Source organism: Dermatophagoides pteronyssinus, unplaced genomic scaffold (assembly GCF_027571235.1).
Source record: "Dermatophagoides pteronyssinus isolate colony J.1.1.1.1 unplaced genomic scaffold, Derpt_VIB-CSIC_2022.12 sq0017, whole genome shotgun sequence".
In the NCBI taxonomy this organism is placed as follows: Eukaryota; Metazoa; Arthropoda; class Arachnida; order Sarcoptiformes; family Pyroglyphidae; genus Dermatophagoides; species Dermatophagoides pteronyssinus.
Genome location: NW_027461541.1, coordinates 131768 through 155641, shown reverse-complemented (window position 1 = coordinate 155641; position 23874 = coordinate 131768). Strand labels below are relative to the sequence as shown.

The 23874-nt window shown below is 30.7% G+C and overlaps 3 protein-coding genes across 3 annotated transcripts; 2 read left to right on the top strand and 1 right to left on the bottom strand.

Annotated features, from left to right (window-relative positions):
• Window positions 1-874: 874 nt before the first annotated feature.
• On the bottom strand, window positions 875-3679 carry mRRF2 (mitochondrial ribosome recycling factor 2). Its single transcript, XM_027349383.2, has 2 exons — window positions 1952-3679; window positions 875-1887 (listed from the first exon to the last, which is right to left on the bottom strand). The coding sequence occupies exons 1-2, from the start codon at window positions 3590-3592 to the stop codon at window positions 1081-1083; spliced, it is 2448 nt and encodes an 815-aa protein (XP_027205184.2). The 5' UTR covers window positions 3593-3679; the 3' UTR covers window positions 875-1080.
• Window positions 3680-10499: 6820 nt separating this feature from the next.
• On the top strand, window positions 10500-20959 carry brp (ELKS/RAB6-interacting/CAST family member bruchpilot). The gene is made up of 10 exons (XM_027349394.2): window positions 10500-11205; window positions 12131-13777; window positions 13861-14013; window positions 14139-14360; window positions 14422-14757; window positions 14822-15100; window positions 15159-18863; window positions 18925-19433; window positions 19491-19956; window positions 20027-20959. Exons 2-10 carry the CDS (start codon window positions 12578-12580, stop codon window positions 20078-20080), a joined length of 6924 nt encoding a protein of 2307 aa, XP_027205195.2. The 5' UTR covers window positions 10500-11205; window positions 12131-12577; the 3' UTR covers window positions 20081-20959.
• Window positions 20960-21346: 387 nt separating this feature from the next.
• LOC113798810 (rabenosyn-5-like) lies at window positions 21347-23659 on the top strand. Its single transcript, XM_027349396.2, has 4 exons — window positions 21347-21576; window positions 21646-22736; window positions 22805-22891; window positions 22971-23659. Exons 1-4 carry the CDS (start codon window positions 21493-21495, stop codon window positions 23560-23562), a joined length of 1854 nt encoding a protein of 617 aa, XP_027205197.2. The 5' UTR covers window positions 21347-21492; the 3' UTR covers window positions 23563-23659.
• The last annotated feature ends 215 nt before the right edge of the window (window positions 23660-23874 follow it).

The window sequence follows — 23874 nt, the reverse complement described above, 5'->3', positions numbered from 1 at the left end:
ATCATCATCATCAATGATGAAATAAGCATTTCCCCCCCAAAAAAAATACAGTGTATGTATGGTGTGATCAACATGTTGCATTTGCTACTGCTACTATGACTGACTGAATGACTGAATAGTTACTATACAATCCAATGAGAATGGAAGCCATCATCATCATTATCATGAATTGAAATGAATTGAAAATGATCAGAACAAGTTATGAACATAGATACAGTCAATGTGTGTGTGTCGACACATAGATCAACCAAATGACGATGATGTAAATACAAGATGTGCAACAAGCTTTAATTTTTTTCTATTTACTTTTAAATGAAAAGTATTTTATCATATAATGAGAGAGATAATTATTCGAATGGATTATATCAAAAATAAGAGACAACAACAACAAAAGGTTAAACAGGTTTACATTCAAACAGTGAATGTATACATAGAGATATACATTGTTTGAATTTGCGCATAAATGAATCGCGGGATACTCTCTTTTTATGTGTGGTGTGATGTATGTAAAGTTGTTTATTCAAATTATTTTTTTTCCTGGCGTCATGAATCGAGAGCATCATTCATTTGTAATGTAAATCAAGCAACAAATGATGATGATGATGATGAATTGAACTCTATGTAAATTGAGAGGGGGGTTTTTCATTGAATCACTTATTTCTTTCCATTTTCTGACATTGAAGAATTATGTTTTTGACATTTGATAATGTTTGGTTTTTCTCACTTTTTTGTTGGTTAAAACAAAACAAAACAAAATGAATAACTAAATGATGACTATTTCGTTAAATGGTTGTCAATTTTGTTGTTTGACAAAACACTCATAAACTAATAAAATCTGGGGATAGAAGAGGGAAATATCAATTTTTGAAAACACTTTGTTAATTTACACTTGTTTTTTATTGCTCAAAGTTTCATTATTTTTAAATCTAAATCAATAAAAAATTGAAATTGAAAAAAATCAATTAAATTCGACAGATCAGAATTTTATTGGTAATGGCATTCATGAATGAATGATGGTGATAACCAAAATGACAAATGAATTGATTTTTGTTGTTGTTGAAAGAATCCTTTTTGTTGCAATTAATCAATACCACTAATCGATTTGATAACATTAGCTGTTTGTTCATTATTTAATGGTCGATATGAATGTAAACGTAAATCAAATGTAGCCATACCGGATGTTATTGAACGTAATGTTGTTGAATAATTAAATAATTCGGACAATGGTACTTTGGCTAAAATATTCCGTTCGGATATTATCGATGATGATTGATGATGAGCGGCCATTAATTGACTACGACGTATAGTTAAATCGGATATAATAGGACCAATAAATTGTTCAGGTGTTATAATTTCAACAAACATTATTGGTTCCATTAGAATTGGTTCCGATTTTCGTAATGCTTGTAATATACATTGACTAGTTATATTTGTAATGAATGGTGCTGATAATGGTGATGATGAATTGGTTTGAAATTCATACAGAAAAACCTGTACACCAACCACAGGAAATGAAAATAATGGTCCATATTCCATTGCTTTTGATACACCGGAATAAATTGCTTTCAATTGCCATGGCCGTATTTGACTAGTAAGATTATGATCTTTTGAATTGACAATTTTAACAATTGTTTCAGATTTTCGTTTGATATTTTCCCCATTATCATTTAAATCTTGTTCAATATTTTCCGATAAATGTTTATCCAATAAACTTAATTTTGGACGAACTTCACAACTGATTCGAATATGATTTGAATGACCACTAATAATTTTTGTTTGTTCCATTGTTTCGCGATGATTTTTTGTTATTGTTTCTCTATATGATACCTGTAATGGACCAGTTTCAACTTGTATACCATATTCACGTCTAATACGATCTTTTATGATCTATAAACAAAACAAAATTTCATTATGAAATTATCATTGAAAAAAAATGAATTGCAAAATTTACCTCGATATGTAATTCACCCATTCCTTTGATAATTATTTGTTGAGAATTTCGATCATAATTAACATGTAATGATGGATCTTCGCGTTGCAGATGATGTAATGCTAGTTCCAATTGTTTAAATTTCGAAACACTTGGACATTCTAATGAACAATAATAAACTGGTTCAGGTATTTCAATACCGGCTAACATTGGTAATTCATCATTATCCTCATCATCATGATTATTATTTTCAATATTTGAATGAACTAATGTATCACCAGTGATTGTATGTGATAAACCAGAGACGGCAACAATATCGCCAATTGTAACTTGATTATTTGATTCTCGAATTGTTTTCGTATGATGATGATGATCAGTGGAGGCAGTAATTTCATGAAAATGATCAGCAAATGGACGATATATTTTAATAATTTTTTCCATCGATTGTCGGTTTAAATTATAAACATTCATATTGGTTGTTAATGAACCAGAATAAATACGAAGATAAGTTAATAAACCTAATCGTTGATGATAATGTATTTTGAATGCTAATGCACATAGATTTTCTGTAGATGTTGGTTTGGAGGGATTTTTTGTATAATGTTCATAAAGAATTTGATTTGTACGTGTTTCCATTGGTTCGGGTAAATAATTACATATTGCATCCAATAATGGTTGTATACCGATATTACGATATGAACTACCAATCAATAATGGGCATAATTGTCGCTGAAGACATAATTTTCGTATAGATTTAATCAATTCAATAGGATTAACATCATGAATTTGATTCAATGAAAGAACATGATCGGCTAATGTATCATCATAATCACTTAATTTTGATATCAAACATTCACGTTCATGATACATTTCATCACGATATTGTCGATGCTCATTTGATGTCAGAAATTTTGACGAAATTTTATCGGATAAAAGACAATGTTTTTCGATTGGTGATGAATTTCGATTCATTTCTATACGATCATTATGGTCTAATGGCCATTGAAGAAGATTTCCATTGATTAGATCAATAATGCCGGTTAATATACCTTGTTTTCGAACTGGTAATTGAAGTAATAATGGTTCAATTTGCAGTTTTTGTCGTAAACTTTGTAAACAAAGATCTAATGATGCATTAGATTTATCCATTTTATTTGCATAAAATAAACCAGGAATATTGAATCTTTGTACCTGACGCCATATTTTTATTGTTTGTGCTTGTACACCAGCAGCTGAATCAAGAACAATAACAGCACCATCTAATACTGATAATGATCGTTCAACTTCGAATGTAAAATCAACATGACCCGGTGTATCGATAATATTGATATGATGTTTGAGCCATTCGATTGTAGCAGCAGCCATTGTTATTGTAATACCACGTTCACGTTCCTGTTCCATGAAATCCATTACAGTATCACCATGATGAACTTCACCCATTTGTTCGCTTGAACCAGAATAATATAACATTCGTTCGGTTGTTGTTGTTTTACCTGCATCAATATGTGCAACAAGACCAATATTTCGAATTCGTTTTGTTGTTTCCGATAACGATAACGATGGTGATGGTGATGATGATAAATTACGAACGATAAAAATTTGCCATCGTCGATCAAATATTTTTTTCATCACAGAAATTGGTGGCAACATTTTTTCATTCATTTAATATTTACAAAATCTGAAATTCCGAAAAAAAACAGAATCACATGTTTACCATGAATAATTTCCAACGACCAATACTAGATGGAACCATAAGCATGGTTGATGAAAAAAAATCACTAACAGAATCCTGAAAATTCTGTCCAAAAATCGAATATATAGCGAAAACAACAAGGACAACAATATATACATGACCATCATCATCATCATCATTTAGACATGCGAAGGAAGAATTGAACAGAATCAAAAATTGGCCCCAAAAAAATGAAATGAACAAAAGTAAAATGTAAAGCAAAAAATAATAATAATTTCCTAAGGCCACACTAAAAGATTACTACTGCTACTGCTACAGCTTGTCATCATCTTCATTATGATCATTGAAAGAATCGATCAAATTGAATTTTTTAAACAATTCAATTCAAACAACAACAACAACAATGTATTGAATTAAATAACAAAAAAAAATTTGATTGAATTTTGGTTTTTGTTTTATCAATTGATTTTTCGTTTTCGTTTTTGTTCACCTGCCCTTTTGATTTTCAAAATGAACACACAGAATACATGTGTGTGCATTTGAAATCTAAGTTAGGTCGCCTAAAGGACATTATGGAATTATCGGAGCAAAGCAAAGCAAATTCGAAAAAAATTGAAATTGAAACTTTCTCTTTCTACCCACTTTCCAATTATATCGAAAATACAGATGGTCATTTTTTCGGTGTAGAAGGCAAACCTAACTGATAATGTCCAAATGTTAATATATGGAAAAAACATGATTCATGCATTCGGATGTTTTTAGATTACAAAGTTTTTTTCGTTTTGTTTCAAACTGTTTTTCCGTTATGGTTCGAATTCCAGACAATTTTTTTCTCTTCATTTTTGATTTTTTTTTCGATCATCATCGTCGTCGTTTCACACCTCTCTCCGTTTAGAAATTGGAAAAGTTTTTTTTGTTTGACATCCATCATTTCATGATAATGATTTGAACCATAATAATAATAATAATAATAATTTTCTCGTCGTAAAATGCCAATTTTTTTGGCCTTCCCCATTTGATAACATTACATGTGATAGAATTTTGATTGAAAAGTAAATTTGAAAAAATAATATTTGAAAATGAAAAATATTTCCGGAATATTTTTTTCAATTCCGTTTTTCGACAGTCATCCTGATCGATAGATAAATGTGTGTGTGGGAAAACATTTCAGCCAGGATTCTTTATTTTATTTTTGGAAATTCAGGAACCGTTCACAACTTTTTTCAGATCGATAAATGGTTTTTTTTCTTACTCTGTTTGTTTTGGACTTTAAAATTTCGTTTTGAGAAAAAAAATTACAAATTTTATGATTCTTTCATTATTATTATAATGATATTTGATGATGAAAATTATATAGTTGACAAAATAGGTAATATTTTCAATCACAAAGCATAAATTGTTTGTTTGTGTGTGTGTGTGGATGTGAATAATTCCGTTGACAAACAACAACAACGATATCTATAGATAGAGAGGCTAATAAATAATGAAAAAACTCTCTCTCTCACTATATTCACACCAACATTGAATGAATAAATAATGCACCGAAATAATGAAATTGATGCAAAACGATTCCAATAAAAAATTACCCTAAAGCTATTTGATAATCGACCGGTTCGACCTAAATCAATAATAATAATAATGATCGGGAGCCATTTCTATGTATATCTTTTCAGCCGAATTAGAATCGAATAATAATGTTATGAAGAATAACGTATATATAGTGTTTTTCTCATAAATTCCGATTGAATTTTTACTTTGAAGGGAACAATGGAAATAGAAAAAAAATTTCGCTGATGATCATTATGATGAATGAATGAATATTCACATCTGGACCCGATGGCATTTTATTTGGAAATTTTTCTATTTTTAAATGATTTTTTGGTTTTGGTTTTTTTTCTTTTCGCTCTTGACTTGATAATTATGGTCCAAAATATCAATCAACAATGAACTGAAAAAGAAAAAATTCAACAAAAACAATAGGGATCTGTGTTTGTTTTTATGAAAAATGTTTTGCAAAGAAAAAAACTTTTTTTTGAAACAAAAAAAATCTAGCCACCAACTTTATTTTTGGATTAAAATTAATTAATTAGAACAAAAAAAAACAGAAAAAAGTTATGAGAACAACCAGTGACAGCAACAAAAACATTCACAGTCACATTGCACATGAACGAATGAATCCTGATGAACATCATCTTTATGAATTTTTATAACAATATTTCGTCTTGCTAATTAATAACGTTATGTTTTGTTTGTTTGTTTTAATCATGTCGAAATGTTTTCTTCCGAAAAAAATGATGATTCTGGTTTGACGTTTTTTATTATTAGTTCAAAAAACACAACATAATTCAACAATTCAATTATGATGTGATCACTTACACAATCCATATCATTATTATGATCATCATCATCATTATTGAGAGATTGAGTTTTCTTTTTTTGACATTGGGAATTTCCCCGGAAATCCTAATTATCATCATAATTATTTGGATGATGATCATCATCATCATCATCAATGATCAATGATATTGAGTAATTTTATTGGGATATTTTTTATTTTCATTTTCTATTTTTAATGACTAACAGTAGTGGTAATGATGACACCCACACAATAAACCTTGAAATATTACCAAACAGTTTCTTTTTTTATTTTTCATTTGGTTCAATAAGAAATAAATGGGAAAAATGAAGAAGAAAATTTCTTTCTTTTCAGCCTAATTAGTTTCTGGATTATTATTTTATAGATATTATAAAAAAACAACAATGAAAAAAACTTCATATTCTATGACTGTGATTGATAGTTGAGTGAGGTTAGGTTGCTGACTATGACTATGATTCATGGTTGAGTGAGGTTAGGTTGCTGACTATGACTATGATTCATGGTTGAGTGAGGTTAGGTTGCTGACTATGACTATGATTCATGGATGAGTGAGGTTAGGTTGCTGACTATGGCTGTGACTGTGATTCATGGTTGAGTGAGGTTAGGTTGCTGAATATGACTATGATTGTGATTCATAGTTCACTTAGGTTAGGTTAATGACTATGACCATGACTTTTACTTTAAAATTTCTTATTCCTGATTTGATATGTTTCGATTTTTTATTTCAATTTCATCAACTTTGAATGTCACATTTTCGATCATCATCATCAATTAACATTGAAATTCAAATGAAAAACTTTTCAAATGAATCAATTGAATGAATTATCGGGAATTGAACCAAACAAAAAAAAGTTCAATCAAATCATGATCAAAATATACTGAAAAATAGAGATGAATCATTTCAATTGATGGAAATAAACCGAAAACTAGGTCATTTTTTCGCCAACTGTCAAGATTCATTGGAATTGATTTTTTTCTTTTTTTTTAGGACACAAAACAACAACATCTTTGATTTAACTATCCCAAAAAAAATCAAAATCAAATTCACAATTCTTGAAACCAAAAATAAAAAGAAAAACATTGTGTGATCGAGTCTATAGGGCTGCTCAGAAATACTCCGAAAGATGATATGATATTACACATGAAAAAAACCTAAAATATCCAAAACGAAAGTAAAAAAAAAAATCGTAATAGGGGTTTCACACTACAGCAATATTTCATGAAATATATACACGAAAATATTTCAGCCCATAAGGTTGAAATGGACTGAAATATTGCATTTGAAATATTTCATTCACATTGCTGCTAGTGTGAAACCCCTATAAATGAAATCTAATCCAAATTGAATGCAATAATCATCATCATAGAGTAAGAAAGAAAAAGAGAAACAGGGGAAAAAAAGATTGTTGAGAAACTTTGAATGAATGAAAACGAAATGAAATGACGAAAACGATAATGTCTATCACACACGGATATTTAATCTTCTTAAATATCTATCTTTCTGAAGAAGAAACATTTTTTTTCTTCGTTGAAACGTGAGTTTCAAGAATGGAACATATTATATATGTGTGTTTGCTAAATGGATTTTCAATTTTTTTTTCCAAAAATAATATTCGTTGTTACGGTAAAACAAACAAACAAAAATGAAAATAAAATTTAAAATCTAAAAATAAATTTTCTTTTTAAAAAATTATAAATTATCAATATTTTTTTCTTCTCGCTAATGTCATCCAAAATATAATATTCTTGTTGTCGTTGTCAACTAGTTGCATTACCCAGTATACAATGAATGAAAACAAAAATTATATTTATATTTTTTAAAACCTGGAATTTCCCAAGAAATATTGCATCATCATAAGCAAATTGAATCAGAAAAATCAAATTGAAAATTTGATAATGATATCGATATGAAACGTAGAAAAATTTCCGTCCTAGAAGATATCCTAACAATAAAATTTCATTTTCTCACTGTTTTTGGCTAGTTTATTTGTGCCGGAATATGGAAATGAAAACCAAAACCAATTCCAAGAAAATCGGAGAAAAAAATTTCATTATTATTAGTATTATGATAGAGTCTCTTTTATTAGTATCGATGTTTGGTCTATAGACACCGAAAGAAAAAAAGAAAGAAATATTCTCCAATGCCAACCAAACATACATAAATACATAAATATATATATGGAATGGGATACAAAAAAAACTACCGTTATTATTATCATTATTCTCTAAATAATTACATAACAAAAACAAGAAATAAACGAGAAAAATATCCTAAACATTGAAACATTAGTTCATTCAATGTTTTTTTTCTGGTTACTACCGCCAATCATATCACAACCAATCAACCAACCAATCATCAATGAATATGAAAATGTTACGCGAAAAGCATTTTAAAGAAAAGAAATTTTTCTTCCGTTTGTTTTCAAGTATATTCAATACAATATCCATACTACAAAAAATAGATACTATAGATATTTATTCATTCATTCATTCATTTTGTTTGATTTTGATTTCATTTTCATTTTCATAAATGCGCATGATTTTGGAACAATGTTTTTTTCTTGATCGACTAGAATTATTCAGAATAAGAATCCAATTCTTATTCTAAATGTATATGGTTCATTCTTTTATTTTATTTTGTTGTTGTTGTAATCGCATACATAGTTTTTTTATCATGTTCTTATTTTATTCTATTTTCGCTTTTTTCGTTTCACTGATACAATTTTTTCCGTGTAGCAAAACAAAAATGAAAAAAAAGACAAAGCAGAAGCCAAACGAAAACGAAAACGAAAACGAAACGAGAAATAGTAGATTCTATATGACACATCCACATATGATGTGATGGAAATGTTGTCCTACGACCTCAATTCTTTTTTTTCAAATTCAGACAGATTCCGTTTTATTTTTCAAGAATGGTTGTTATTCTTTTTCTACCCGGTTTTACCCACTATATTGCCATATTGTGAATTGTAATAATTCTTTGATTCTCAATAGCTATATATATTCTACAATAATAACAACAACAACAATGAAAAATAATGACAAACGTATCTATGGTATGGTATGGTAGATAGATTTTTTCCTGTTGTTGTTATCATTTATTTTGTTTGGTGTATATGGGATATCCGATATACTTTTTCTTTTTTTTGCTCTATGTTTGTTTGTAAGCGAAATGTCCTTGGAATCTATCAATTATTATTATTTTTCTTTGGCCCTTATACTTTCACTATCTTGTTGTTTTTTTCCTTGTTTGAATATTGCTGCAACTTTGTCGCCTGTTGTTGTTGTTGTTGGTGGTGGTGGTCATTATGATGATGATTTTGATGGTGATGAAGAAGAAGCATTTAGATTCAAGAAAAAATTGAGAACTTAAACGAAACAAAAAAAAATTCCAAGGACAAGCCACTATCAGAATATTCCGATTGTTCATAATGAGACAAATAAAAGTAGCAGCAAATAAAATGAAAAAATACAAACAATGTTTATTGGCCATTGACTGGCGCCCAACAAACCAAACAAAACCAAATCAACCAAATCTATTCATATAACGCATGCACTGATAACCCAATTCTTTTCAACTGAAAGAAATCATTATTATTATGGAATCAATTTTATATATAGATAGATAGTTCCATACCTTTGTATTTCAAAGATTTCTCGTAATAATAATAATAATAATAATAATAACCGTACCCTTTTCATGAGTGTAGGGGAGGGTATATTTTGTCCAAAATAAAACGATAACATGACATTCTTGATCATCAAAGTAGTGGTTAGTATAGCAAAGAATAAACGCTGATATAGAATTCTATATATATATGGATGATCGCTCCAATTGGAACACTAGTAGTAGTATTGGTTATAAAAGTAATTAGTAGTAGCAGTGGCGCCAAATGTTAAGGTCCTTGAGTATTATTATTTATCCCCCTTTTTTTCTTGTATTTTTTTTAATTTTTACATTTTGGGTTTTCCTTTTATTTTGCTGGTTGCATTCCCAACAAAATTATTATTTTTCTTTTTCTTCTTCTGGTCGAATTGGGTTTGGGACAATTCTTCTACTTCTTGAAACTCCCTTCGTTCTTTCTCTTTCTGCAACTCAACATTTGGAAAAAGCGGTATTTTTTCCCACTTTGTTGTTCATTCATCTATCCATTGGGTCGTTTTTTTTGGTTCGGTAAAACCAATTCGGGTTTCTTCAAATTTTCTGTCTCTTTTTCTCCCTCGCGCATTCTGTGTATTTATCATCATCATCATCACCATCATATTTCATCATCATCATTGGTTAGTAGGTCGGTTGGGTTTGGTTTGGTTTTGGGTTTTTTTCTTCACTCGTCTTGATCTCCATCTTCTTCTCTCTCTTGTTCTTGGTGAAAAGTGTGTGTGTGTTGGTTTTCTTCGTTTACCCGAAAAAAAAACTTTTTCAATTTTTTTACATCATTGTTTCAACAAGAAGAGAGAAAAAAGAAGAAAAATGTTTTTTGTTTTTGAAAAAAATAATTCAATATGATGCATTATCATCAACAACAACAGAATGCATTATTATTATTATAATCATCATTATTCATCATCAATTTGTCGATGAATTTTATCCATAATTCAATGGAAAAATATCGAAAAACAACAAGAAAAAAACGTTATAAAATCAACAAACAACAACAATAATAACAAATTTACATCAAACACTGATCAATTCAATTTCGCGAGAAACAGAAAAAACATCACTAACCATCACACACACACAACACATTTAAAATACACACCTAAAACATACACAAACATAAAACACATACCAATCATCATTGATTAATCAATCAATTTACTTTACTTCAATTAAAAATAAAATATATCATATTCATCCATCCATCCATTGATTATTTTTGCTTACTATATAAATAATAATAATCATCGATATCATTTATTTATCACAGTAAAATTTTATCATTTTTTTTCTTCTTCTACTTAATTAGTGTGTGTGTGGGCTTTTACGATTATTTTGTTGTTGCAAACCAGAAAAATGTATAGAAGGAGTGTCTTTGTAAGTGTATTAATTATCACACTTTGATATTATACTTTGTGTAACTGATTTGATCAAATTAAATTACAACCAACCAACAACAACAACTTATTTTCAATCATATTCTATTTGTTGAAATGTTGATGAAAATAAATTCAATTTTATTATGATGAGCTGAAGAAAAAATAAAGGTAAATTCAATTGAATTATATAATTTTGTTTGAAAAATATTCAAACAACAAATTTCAAAATCCATGATTCAAATTTCCATTTTTTTGCTTGAACACATATTAATGATAATCAAATGGATGAGGATTTTTTTCAGTCTAGACAATTTTTTTTGCTGAACATTTTAAAATGGGAGATATTTTTTAAATTTTGACAAGTTCCGTTCAATTCAAATTCTTCCAATTCCACACACATACTTTAAATATCGTTAAAGAAATTTTCCCCGATAACCAGAATTGCATGTTCTTTTGAAAGACAAAACAAAAAGAAAAGGAAAAGGAAAATAAATTCATTTAAAGTTCTTTATTACTAGCGACTATTCTAGATTTGATCAAAAAAAAACAAAACAAAAAATTTCATCACCATAATAATGATTATTATGGCATTGTTGGTGCAATAGATATGGATCATTGTCGTTGATGTTTTTGTTTTGTCTTTCTCTCCTACTCTCTATATTGATTAGATCGATCACAATCAAACAATCGATAGATAGTTAGTTAGATATATAGATAGATAGATGGTTGGATCGATCGATCGATCGATCGATTGATCGATCAATCAAATAATTTTATCATTTTTTTATTTCTTCTGCACTAGGCCAACTATACTGATATTGATCATTGTGTATGTGTGTGACATATTATTTCATAGAAAATTTTCACTTTTCTCATATTCACTTTCTCTGCCAATATCAAACTACTATCATTACCCTTTTAGTTTTTCATTTTTGATGCGAAAATATTTTGAAAATTTCCCAATGATGGAAAGAGTGTTAAATTTTTTCTTTTTTGGTTTATCATTCCTGAATAAAATTGATCATTTTTTCAAAATTTTAATTATAATCTTTTATTTTATCTTTTTCTCGCTTTTTTGAAAATTCAAAATTAGTCTGAACAGAACAACATCGACAAAAATCTTCAACAATATTCCTCCACTCTTTTTTTTTGTTTTGTGTTTTTTTGTTGTTGTTCTCATTCATATCACTGCCACACAGAAAAAGAATTTTTCCCAGTTTTTTTCAATTTCTTCATGATCATTATTATTGAAATAAGCAATGAAAAAGTCTTGAAATCTAGCCAATCAACCACACAAACACATACGATATTCGAATAGAAACGCATATTAATGAATCATTAATAAAATACTGCCATAAAATTTAATCAAATCGATTCAAAATTGAAGAATTGAAAAATTTGTTTGGCCATCTCTTTTCACTTTGATCATTTTAGCCATTTATTTGTTTCGAATGAAAAATCAATTCAATTGCTAGCTTTGATCGATTCTTTCAAACACACACAAAACAAAATAACCAAAGAATAATAATTTTTTGCAAAAATGTATGGAGGTGGTCAAACAACGGCTGGCCTACATGGTGGCCAAGTATCCGGTGGTATGGTTGATCCATTAACTGGCGGTCCAGTTGTTGGACCACCGGTTGGCGGTGTATCACAACATGGTGGTTATGGTGGTGTTGTTGGTCCAGGTGGTGGCATGGCCGGTTCTGGTTCTCGTACACGTTCATTAAGACGTTCAATGGGTGATGTTGCACCATTTGGTGCTGGTGGTTCACCATCAAAACCTGCCTATGCAATGAATCATTCAATGTCACAGCCACCATCTGCACGTGGATCACCAATCGGTTTTGGTTCACGAGGTTTGATGTCACCCACATCAAGACATCGTAGTGGTATTGGTATGGGCGCTAGTGGACCAGGTGGTGTTGGTGGTGGTCGTCTTCCATATGGTGTATCGAGATCACATAATAATTCTCCACTAACATTACCTGCTGAGCATTTACCACAATCTTTAAGTACATCATCAGCATATGGTCACGGATTTCCTGCCTATTATGATGATCCAGGAAGTCCAGGTATGATGGACGGTATGATGGGTGGTACTGGTGGTGGACGTGCAATGCATCGTGGTATGGCCGGAAGTCGACGAGCACCATTACGAAGTTATCATTCAATTGAACGTGAACCTGGTTATCGTGATCGATCATTTGATCGTATGGCAGGTGTAGATACTGTACGATCAATGCGTCAACGTGATCGTTCATTAGATCGCGCCCTTTATCCACGTGATGATCCATCGGCACCATATGGACGTGACCCATTATTATTAGATGATCCAATGGGTTATGGACGCGATACACTTATGAATCCTTCAACCGGACGTGCCGGTGGTCTAATGCATAGTATGGGTGGTGGTGTTGGACCGACCGGTGTTATTGGTCAATCCGGTATGCCTTATGGACCAGCCGGTACTGGTCTACCGCCTACAAGCGGACGTTTATCAGCAACAAACGATCAATTTATTATGGAATTACAAGCACGATTAAATGATTTACAAATCCAATATAATCATGTCAAAAGAGAGCTAGAAGCAACCACACAAAAATTAGCATCATGTATGCATAGTATTAAAACATTTTGGAGTCCAGAATTGAAAAAAGAACGTGCCCTACGTAAAGAAGAAGCTGCCAAATATGCCTTGATCAATGATCAGCTTAAAATATTACGATCAGAAAATCAGGTATTTTATCATCATCATCAAACATATTCCATCATCATCATCAATAATGTAAATTTAAATTATTTTTTTATGACAAAATATAGAAACAAGCTGCATTGATACGACAATTGGAAGAAGAATTACGGATAGCTAATATGCGTAATCCGGATCATGATGTACAACAACATTTGGATGCACTTTATATGGAAAAAGAACATATGTCCAAAGAAATTTATTTGCTTCGGGAAACCAACAAGGTATGTTTAATTTTTATCAATTTTTTTTTGTTTTTCACAATAAATCAAATCTGGCATTTAAAGCCATCTGGTGGTCGAAATTGTGAATGAAAAGAAATCAAATAATTTTTGTTTCTTTCCAAAAGGAATTGGAATTACGTATCGAAACACAAAAGCAAACATTAAATGCACGTGATGAATCGATAAAAAAATTAATGGATATGATGCAGGCAAAAGGTTATAGTTCGAAAATAATGGAAGAAGAACGTATCGAATATGAACGATTACGAACAAGAAATATTGAGCTTGAAACCAGATTAAGACATTTAGAAAATGTATTGGAAACCAAAGAAAAAGAAATTTTAAAGGTAAATTATTGTGTTTTTGCAAACTAATTGATTGATTTTTTTTGCTGTTGAAATCGAACAGAATCAAGAAATGAAATTAGAATTATCCAAACGTGATCAAGAAATATTGGCATTAGGTGCCAAAATGAAAACCTTGGAAGAACAACATCAAGATTATCAACGACATATTGCTGTGTTAAAAGAATCATTGATGGCTAAAGAAGAACATTATAGCATGCTACAGGCTGATGTGGAAGAATTACGATCACGATTAGAAGAGAAAAATAAATTGATCGAAAAGAAAACACATCAAACAATGATGACATCACAGGATCGTAAACAGATGAATCAAGAGATACAGGAATTAAGAGATCATATCGAAATAAAAGATCGCAAAATTAATGTCTTACAACGAAAGGTTTGTTTAATTTTGAATCGAATTGAATTGATTAATTAATGCAAAAATTTCCATGATAATTTAGATTGAAAATCTTGAAGAATTATTAAAAGAAAAAGACAATCAAATTGATATTTGTCGCGCACGATTAAATGCAATACAGGCACATCATTCAACATCGGAAGGTGCGTTAACAAGTTTAGAAGATGCAATCAGTGATAAAGATAAACAGATTGCAAATCTACGTGAACAACGTGATCGTGCCGAACAAGAACGTAATGAAGAGAGAGATATACATGAACGACAAATTGCTGAATTCAAAATGAAATTTCATTCCGTTGAAAACGATTTGGAAAAATTACAGGTTCGTTTTGTTGTTTTCACCGGAAAGATTATTATATTAATGTTTTTTTCAATGACAGATTCGTTTGGAAAAAAGTTTATCGGAAAAAGAACGTGTTGAGGTTAAACTTGAAAATTCCCAATCTGATTTAGGAAAATGTAAAGCAGAATTGGATAAATTACAATCAGAATCATGGCGTATGCAAACAGAAATGGATCGTTTTAAAAGTGAAAATGCACGTTTAATATTGGAAAATGATCGATGTCGCGAACAATTGGAACGATTAAAAGAGCATGCAACAACTGGTCAAACTGGTGCTGGTCCTGGTACAGCCAGTACAGCAACCGGTACAACCGGTAATTGGGAACGAGAATCATCCAGATTTACTGAAACACGTGAATGGGACCGGGAACGTGAATTAGCAACCGGTTCAAAAACAAGTGGATATTTCAGTTCAGCATCATTAAAATCGGCCGAAGAAATTGAACGCTTGAATGAAAAATTGGAAAAAACACAACAAGAATTACGGCGTGCACAGGCTGAATTAAGAATGAACCAGGCGGATCAAGATCGTGCGCGTGCTGAAGTTGAACAACAACAAGAAAAATTAGAAAGATCACAAGGTGAAATATATCGATTAAAAGCAAAGCTAGAGAATGCATTGACCGAACGAGAAAATCTACAGGAAGAATACGAACGTGTACAATCAACAGTAACACGTGCGCAGATCGAAAAAGAATCGGCATTAGCCGATGTAGAGAAATCCCGACAAGAAGTCGAAAGGTTACATTCGCAATTAGTGAAAGAACAAATGAAAGCCGAAAAAGCACAGATTGCACTAGATAAAGTGCAAGTTGATTTTGATCATTTACATGAAAAATTTGAAAAAATTCAAGCCGAATTACGTAAAGTACAGCCAGAAAAAGAAAGATATCAGGCTGAAATTGAACAATTACAACAGCAGTTGCAACAACAACGTGAACAAATGCAACGATTCCAATTGGAACGTGAACAAGCAATGATTGAAGTGGATAAATCTAAAGAACGATTCGAACGACAACAACAACAGATGCGCAATTATCAAAAAGAAAAGGAAATGTTACAACAAGAATTGGAACGTATGAAAGAACGGCTCGAACAACAACGACAACAAATGGCAAAAATACATAAAGAAAAAGAAAATTATCAAGCTGATGTTGAAGTATTACGTGAACGATATGAAAAAGCACAGAAAATGATTGATAAAAATAAACATGAATATGAACAACGTGATTTAGAAGTGAGAACAATACGGGAAAAAATGGAAAAAATGTCATTACAGATGCAAAAACTGCAAGAAGATCGTGAAATTGTACGTGTTGAGAATGAAGTATTATTGGAAAAAATTGATCGAACACAGGCAGAATTCGTTAAAATGCAAGCCAAAATGGATCAAAATCAAACTGAAATGGAACGATTACAGATCGAATTGGAAAAAGCACAAACTATTGCAACCAAGGCAAAAGAAGATCAAAAACGTGCACAAGAAGAATTTGAAGGTCTACAGGATATTTATGCGCGCACTAATTCCAAATTAATAAAATGCAAAGATTCGGAAGAAAAATTGCGCACCGAATTAGAGAAAGCATTAATGGATTGTGAAGTATTAAGAGAACGATATGAAAAATCACAAAGTGATATTAGACGATTACAAATGGAAAAGGATAAATATCAAACCGATTGTGATCGCATGGCACATGAATTAGAACGTATTCATAATCAACGAGCATCATCAATGTCGACACATGAAAAAACTCAGGAAGAAATACAACGTTTACATATCGAATTGGAAAAAATGTATGAAAAATCGGAAAAATCTATTGCCGAACTACGTAAAGTACAAACAGAAAAAGAAAGAGTTATTATGGAAAAAGAAACATTGCAAGCAGAATTAGAACGTGTTCAATCACAGGCAATCAAATATCAAAATACATCCGACAAAACACATTTAGAATTGGAACGTGCACGTATTGAATTGGAAAAATATAAAGATCGTTTCGAAAAGATTAAAATCGATTTTGATCGTTGTTCTGCGGATAAGGAACGTTTCTTTAAAGAATCACAACGATTGCAAGCAGATGTGGAACGTTATCGTATGGAACGAATGTCAACACAGCAATTAGAAGCACAGGCACAGGAAATTAAAGCATTATATGGGGAATTGGAAAAAACACGGGAACGTTATGAAAATGCACGTACAGAATTACAACGATTGCAGGAATTACGACAACAACAAGAATTAGATGTTGAAGCACTTAAACGTGAATTGGATGCATCAAGAATGCGTCTAGAGCGTAATAAAACATCGGAAGAAAAACAAAAAGCTGAAATTGAAAAAGCGATGATTGAATTCGAAAAGATTCGTGATAAAATGGAACGTAATCAAATTGAATTACAAAAAATAACAAAAGAACGTGATCAATTAGTGGTGGAACTAAAACAGATGCAGATACGATTACAGAAACAGGAATCGATTTCAGTTTCCAAACAACAACAACAACAACAAAGTCCACCAATCGTTGAACAAAAAGCAACAGCAACACCATTACAAGCGGAAAAACAGAAAACATCACAACAACAGCAACAAGAACTACAACAACAACGTGAAGAATTACAGATTAAATTCCAAGGTGAAATTGGAAAACTTAAACAACATTTAACTAAAGCTGAAACAGAATTACAAAAAACACATGGTGAAAATCAACGATTACAAATGGAAATTGAAAGCCTTAAACAGGATACAGGTGAATTACATACATTCATTGAAAAATTACAACAAGCCTTAGCTGATAAGGAAAAATCATTGCAACAAATTCAGCAACAACAACAAGGACAACAACCACAATCACAACAACAAATACAACAACAACAAAAAATAATCGAACAACAACAGCAAAAAGTTCAACAATTACAAGATGAAATGAAAAAATTGATTAAAAAATTGGATCAATCAGACCAGGAAATGAAAAAATGTCTTGATGAACGTGATCGTTTGCGATATGAATTGGATGAATTATCGGCTGTTTATGAAAAGGTAGTTAAGTCACAACAAGAACAATCGGCTGCTATAATGATGCAACAAGCATCACAAACTAAACAACAACAACAAACCGGAACAGGTATGATACAACCACCATCGCAACAACAACAACAACAACAGCAAACAAATGAAAAAATGGCCCAACAAGAACAAATGATACAGCGTTTACAAGCCGAAGTGATAAAACTGGAAAAACAATTGAAACAATGCGAAATTGAGAATAAAGAATTGAAACAAAAATTGGAAAAATCATTACAAGCAATACATAAATTACAGGAACAATTACAGGAATCTAAACAACAGCAGCAACAACAACAACAACAACAACAACAGCAAGAAAAACAAGGTCAAGAAAAACAAGAAAAACAACAACCAGCATCACCGGCAACGAATCAACAACAGAATCAACAACAGCTTGAAGCAATACAAAAATTGAATGAAGAATTAAAAAATCAAATTCAACAATTACAAAAACAACAAGGTGTCAATGCACAACAGCAACAGCAAAAATTAACTGATGAAGTCAATCGATTACGTGCCGAATTAGAACGACAACGTTCAGAGAATAAAAAATGGACACAAGAAGCCGATCAATTACGTAAACAATTGGAACGAACACAGAATGAGAAAAAAGGTTTCGAAGTTGAGCGTGAAAGATTTCAAAATCAATTGGAAAAATTGGTGAACGAACTTAGTCAACGTGAGGTATGTTAACATTATTTTCAATATTTTTTGAAAATTAATTTTTTCTTGTTTTGGTTTGTAGAAAGAGATACAAGTACTGAAACAAGATGCAAATCAAATGAAATCCAAATTGCAGCAGCAACAACAACAACAACAACAGAATATAACACAATCGCAAACAGATTTGGATGCTGTACAGAAAAAATTAGATGAACAGCAAAAAATTCTAGCTGAACGTGAACAAATATTGAAAAAACGACAAACTGATGTGGATCAATTAGAAATACAATTACAACAGGCAATCAAGCAAGCACAACAAGGTTCAGGTGCTACAGCTGCGGCAACATCGGCTACAGCGGCTGAAATTGAAGCAAAAACCAAACAAATTCAGCAACAACAAGCGGAAATTGATAAACTGAAAAAACGTTGTACAGATTTGGAAAAAGAAAAACAAAAATTGGAACAAGAATTGAGGAAAAGTCGTGAAGAAGCAAAAATTATTCAAACAGAATTGGAAAGAATTTTGAAAATAATGTCAACAATGGAAGAGGAAAAATTTGCTTTAAACAAACAGATACAGGATTTACAACAGTAAGTTTTTTTCTTTCTTTTCATTAATTCTGAACTTGGATTACTTTTTTCAAATAGTCAATTGAAATTAGCGACAGCAGCAGCAACAACTGCACAGCAACAAGCATCATCCGTTGCCGCATCTTCATCCAAACAATCAACACAAGGCCCACCATCACATCCTGCTAGTCAGCAACAACAAACACCGCCACCACAACAGCAACAAGCAGCTAAACAACAAGCTAAACCATCTTCTCAACAACAACAACAGGCACATCCGCAATCACAAAGTGTTAAACAATCTGGTCCACCAGCATCACAGCAACCAACAAAAATGCCTGGACAACAACAGCAACAAGGTCCAAGACCTATGCAACAACAGCAGCAAGGTCCAAGACCTATGCAACAACAACAACAAGGTCCAAGGCCTATGCAGCAACAGCAACAAGGTGGAAGTCAAGCACCACCACGTGGACCAGCTCCAAGATTACCATCACAACAACAACAACAACAACAGCAACAAGCAAAACCAACCCAGCCAAGTGTAAGTGATTTTTACAAAAATCAAATTTTTAAAATTAAAATTTTTCTTTATTTTTTTTTGAAAAATTTAGGCGGCACAACAAGCAGCATCCGGTGCTGCAAGTTTCTTTTCCAATTTTTTCTAAATTACCAAAAGACAAAACGAAACAAAATTATTATGGCTGCCATTCAAATTGAAAATTACACTAAAAAACAAACGAAAAACAATTCTTATTTCATTCATTACCTTACCTGAATGTATTTCATTTATATTTTTTCTCACAAAGTGTGTGTGTTTGTTGGAATTGAATGATGTTTGTTTGTTTGTTCATTGCTATAATCATCATCATTTATAATGTCGTGTTATATAGATCATCATCATCATCATCAAAATAATTAAATAATTTATTCAAATATTATAGATACATTTTAACAAAACAAATCATTACATTTAATACATTCATTTTTTGTATACAAAGTATTATTTATTAATTATCGATTGATTGATTGATTCTTTTTAATTTGTCCCTTATATGCCCCACACATATATTTATTATTGCATTATATAATTTTCATGCACATTTTCATCATGATACACCTGATTTCAATTGAATTAGAAGATATAAACAAATAATTTAAATTTCAAAATATTCACTTTAAAAAGGTACAATAAGCAATATTTTCTCTGCTCTTGTTTAAGCAAGAACAAATTATGTCACCTGATTTAAGTACAAATCGTTTGTTTGTGTGTTGTTTATTACACTGTGTTGTTTATCTGATCAGAATTGTTGTTTTTTGGTTCATTCACACAGACCTCGATTCTCTCTCTCGCTCTTTACTAAACACAGATTTTAATTACAAAAAACAAAAATTACAAATGAATTCATTCAATAAACCCCTTTAATCATGATCATCATATACATAATTATATACACTGAATCCCGCCCCTGATACACACACCCAGATTGAATAATAATCAAATAAACATTTTGTTCATATCATACACCCAACCAAACCAAATCAAACTTTGTTTTTGAATGTTTTTCTTTCGCTTTTGCTGTTGTTGATTGATAATCACATTTGCCATCATCATCATCATCATCCACAAAAATCATCATAATCATCATCCATTCTTTGATGGTCGTTGTTTTCCTTTTCTCTTTCTTTGATCAGTTTTCCTTTAATTATAATTATAATTATTATTATTTTTTCTCTCCAAGTTTTGAATTGCAATTTATTAAATAATTAATTACTTACTTAATGAAATAATATTAATAATAATAATGTGATTTTATATTTTAAAAAATCAATCGCAACAAAAGACAAAATTTTAAATTCAATTTTTTTTCAAAGTTTACTGAAGATCGATAATGGATGGCAGCACTTTTTGATTGTTGTCAAAAAAATCAAAACAAAAACAAAAATGATTCAAATGATGAGCATTTTTAATCAGATGTGGGTGTAATTAAATCGATTATCATAATAATGTTAAAATAAAGGAATCAATACAAAGAGAAAAATTGCCTTGGAATCTTCCTTCTTCAATATATTACGATTGATGATGAATCCATTCGATGATGAGAATGATTATGATTCAACATTGGATCCATTTGATGCGAATGATGTTGATGAATCCGAAAAGGTTTTTGTTTCTGAATTGTAAACTTTTTTCTTTTGATCGAAAAAACTAATAAATTTAATTTGTTAATAGAATACGAATCCTTTTGATGAATCTACGAATCCGTTCGATGAATCAATTGCAATTGAAACACCCGAAATATCAAATGAACAATATCAATTAATAGGTAATGGTTCATTACAAGCTGAAGGCCTTCTTTGTCCTGATTGTATGGAAGAATATCGTACTATTACAGAATTAATGTCACATTTCGATAATGATCATCGTCAATATCAACAACAACAACAATCAAATTCTAGCAAAAATTCGATTGGCAAAAAAAATCTTTCAAAAGATCAGATAAAAGATTTTGTACGAAAAATTATCATTCAAACAAATAAATTATCAACAACAACAACCGTACAACAAGATAATAGTAAAATATCTTCGGAAATAAATGATTATAGAATCACGTCGCCAATCGATTCATGGAAATATTCAATGTCCTTAGGTATGATACGTTCACATTGGAATGATTATCATAATATACGTGATAAACAAATAGAACGTTATGTATTTGAAACAAACAAATTACTCATACGATTGGATCGATTAATGCAAGGATATTCAACATTATTATTATCATCAACAATGGATATTGATAATCGTCGTCGTCATGAACAATCTATTGTTGAATGGTTAGATGAACGTTCGGTTCCACTTTGTCCATCATGTGCTTGTAAATTTAATATTATTTTAAAAAAACGTCATCATTGTCGTCTATGTGGTGCAGTCATGTGTTCAAAATGTTCAAAATTTATTACATTCAAATTTGCTGATGAACTATTGAAACCATTTGGTTTTAATGGTTCATCATCAGCCAATGATCATCATCATCATCCTAATAACAATACATCACCATCAATATCGATGCTAAAATTACGTACAATATTGGCTAAATCGATCAATTATGATGATGATGATAATAATTTAGATTTGGAAAATTCAATAGAATCGATTCGTATTTGTAACGATTGTTATCGTCTACTTATTTTACGGCGTGATAAATTTCAACGTTCACATTATCAATGTCCATTAATTGAAATTTATACAAAACTTAGAGAATCGATTCAACAACTTGATCAATTATTATCAATCTATGATCGTATGGCTGATTCTCTTAAGTAAGTTTTTTGATTATAATTTCAATTTGATTTGGTTTTTATCATTTTTTTGTTAATGAAAATTTCAGCTTAGGTGAAACAACATATCAGCTACAGGATGCAATCGATGTTAAAAATAAACTAACAAAATTAGGCGAAGAAATTGATTTTATAAGGTAGGTTTTTTCTTTACACCGATAGATGTCATCATTCTATTAGTTTGTTTTGCTATTTTCCAAAAAAATAAAAATCCAGCCGTAAGATTGAAACATATGATGAATCGACAGATACATTATCTCAACAACAACGACAAAAATCAATACAAACATTAATTCGTCGTTCAACTATACATTATTTACGTGAAAATTTATTATCATTAAATGAATTACCCGATTCGGAACATTATGAACAATTAAAACAATCACATAATGAAATGATTGAACGAAGAATTCAATACGAAAAACAGATGGCATTATACGAACAGGAACAATATAAAAAACAACAAGAAAAAATTATTGAAAAAACTATTGTCGGTAATGATGGATTCTGTCCGCAACAGATAAATTTAATCAATGAAAAAGGGGTCAATAGGAATGGTGATAATAATAAACAATTTGATGATCCAATTCTACAACAAATGGCTATTATACAATCATATATTGAACAGGCACGGAAAGATAATCGCTATGAAGAGATGCGTCTATTAGAATCTAATCTTAAAGAATTAGAAATTGAGTATTTTTTTGTTCAACAACAACAAAATAGTGAAAAACTATCATCACAAAGGCCATCATCATCATCATCTGTATCATTATCATTGAATCCATTCGGTGATCTTGATGATTAAATGGATTATACAATAATTGCTGTTTTTTATCTTTTTTAAATAAAATTTATAATTATGTTGATGTAAAATTAAAAAAAAATTTAATTTGAATTAGGAAAATAAAATAAAATGTTTACGATTTTTCAATGTGTTCAAGGTGGTGGTGGGGATGGAAATATGAGAAAAAAAAGAGTGTGAAATACAAGAAGGAGGAGGAGCTAAATACCGATATAAATGACGCCCGCTATTTTTTATAGCTAATAAATACATACTATGCAGGGCGACGATGTTTGATGGAGGAAAATTGTTGTTTGAACCTTCCCATCGCAATAA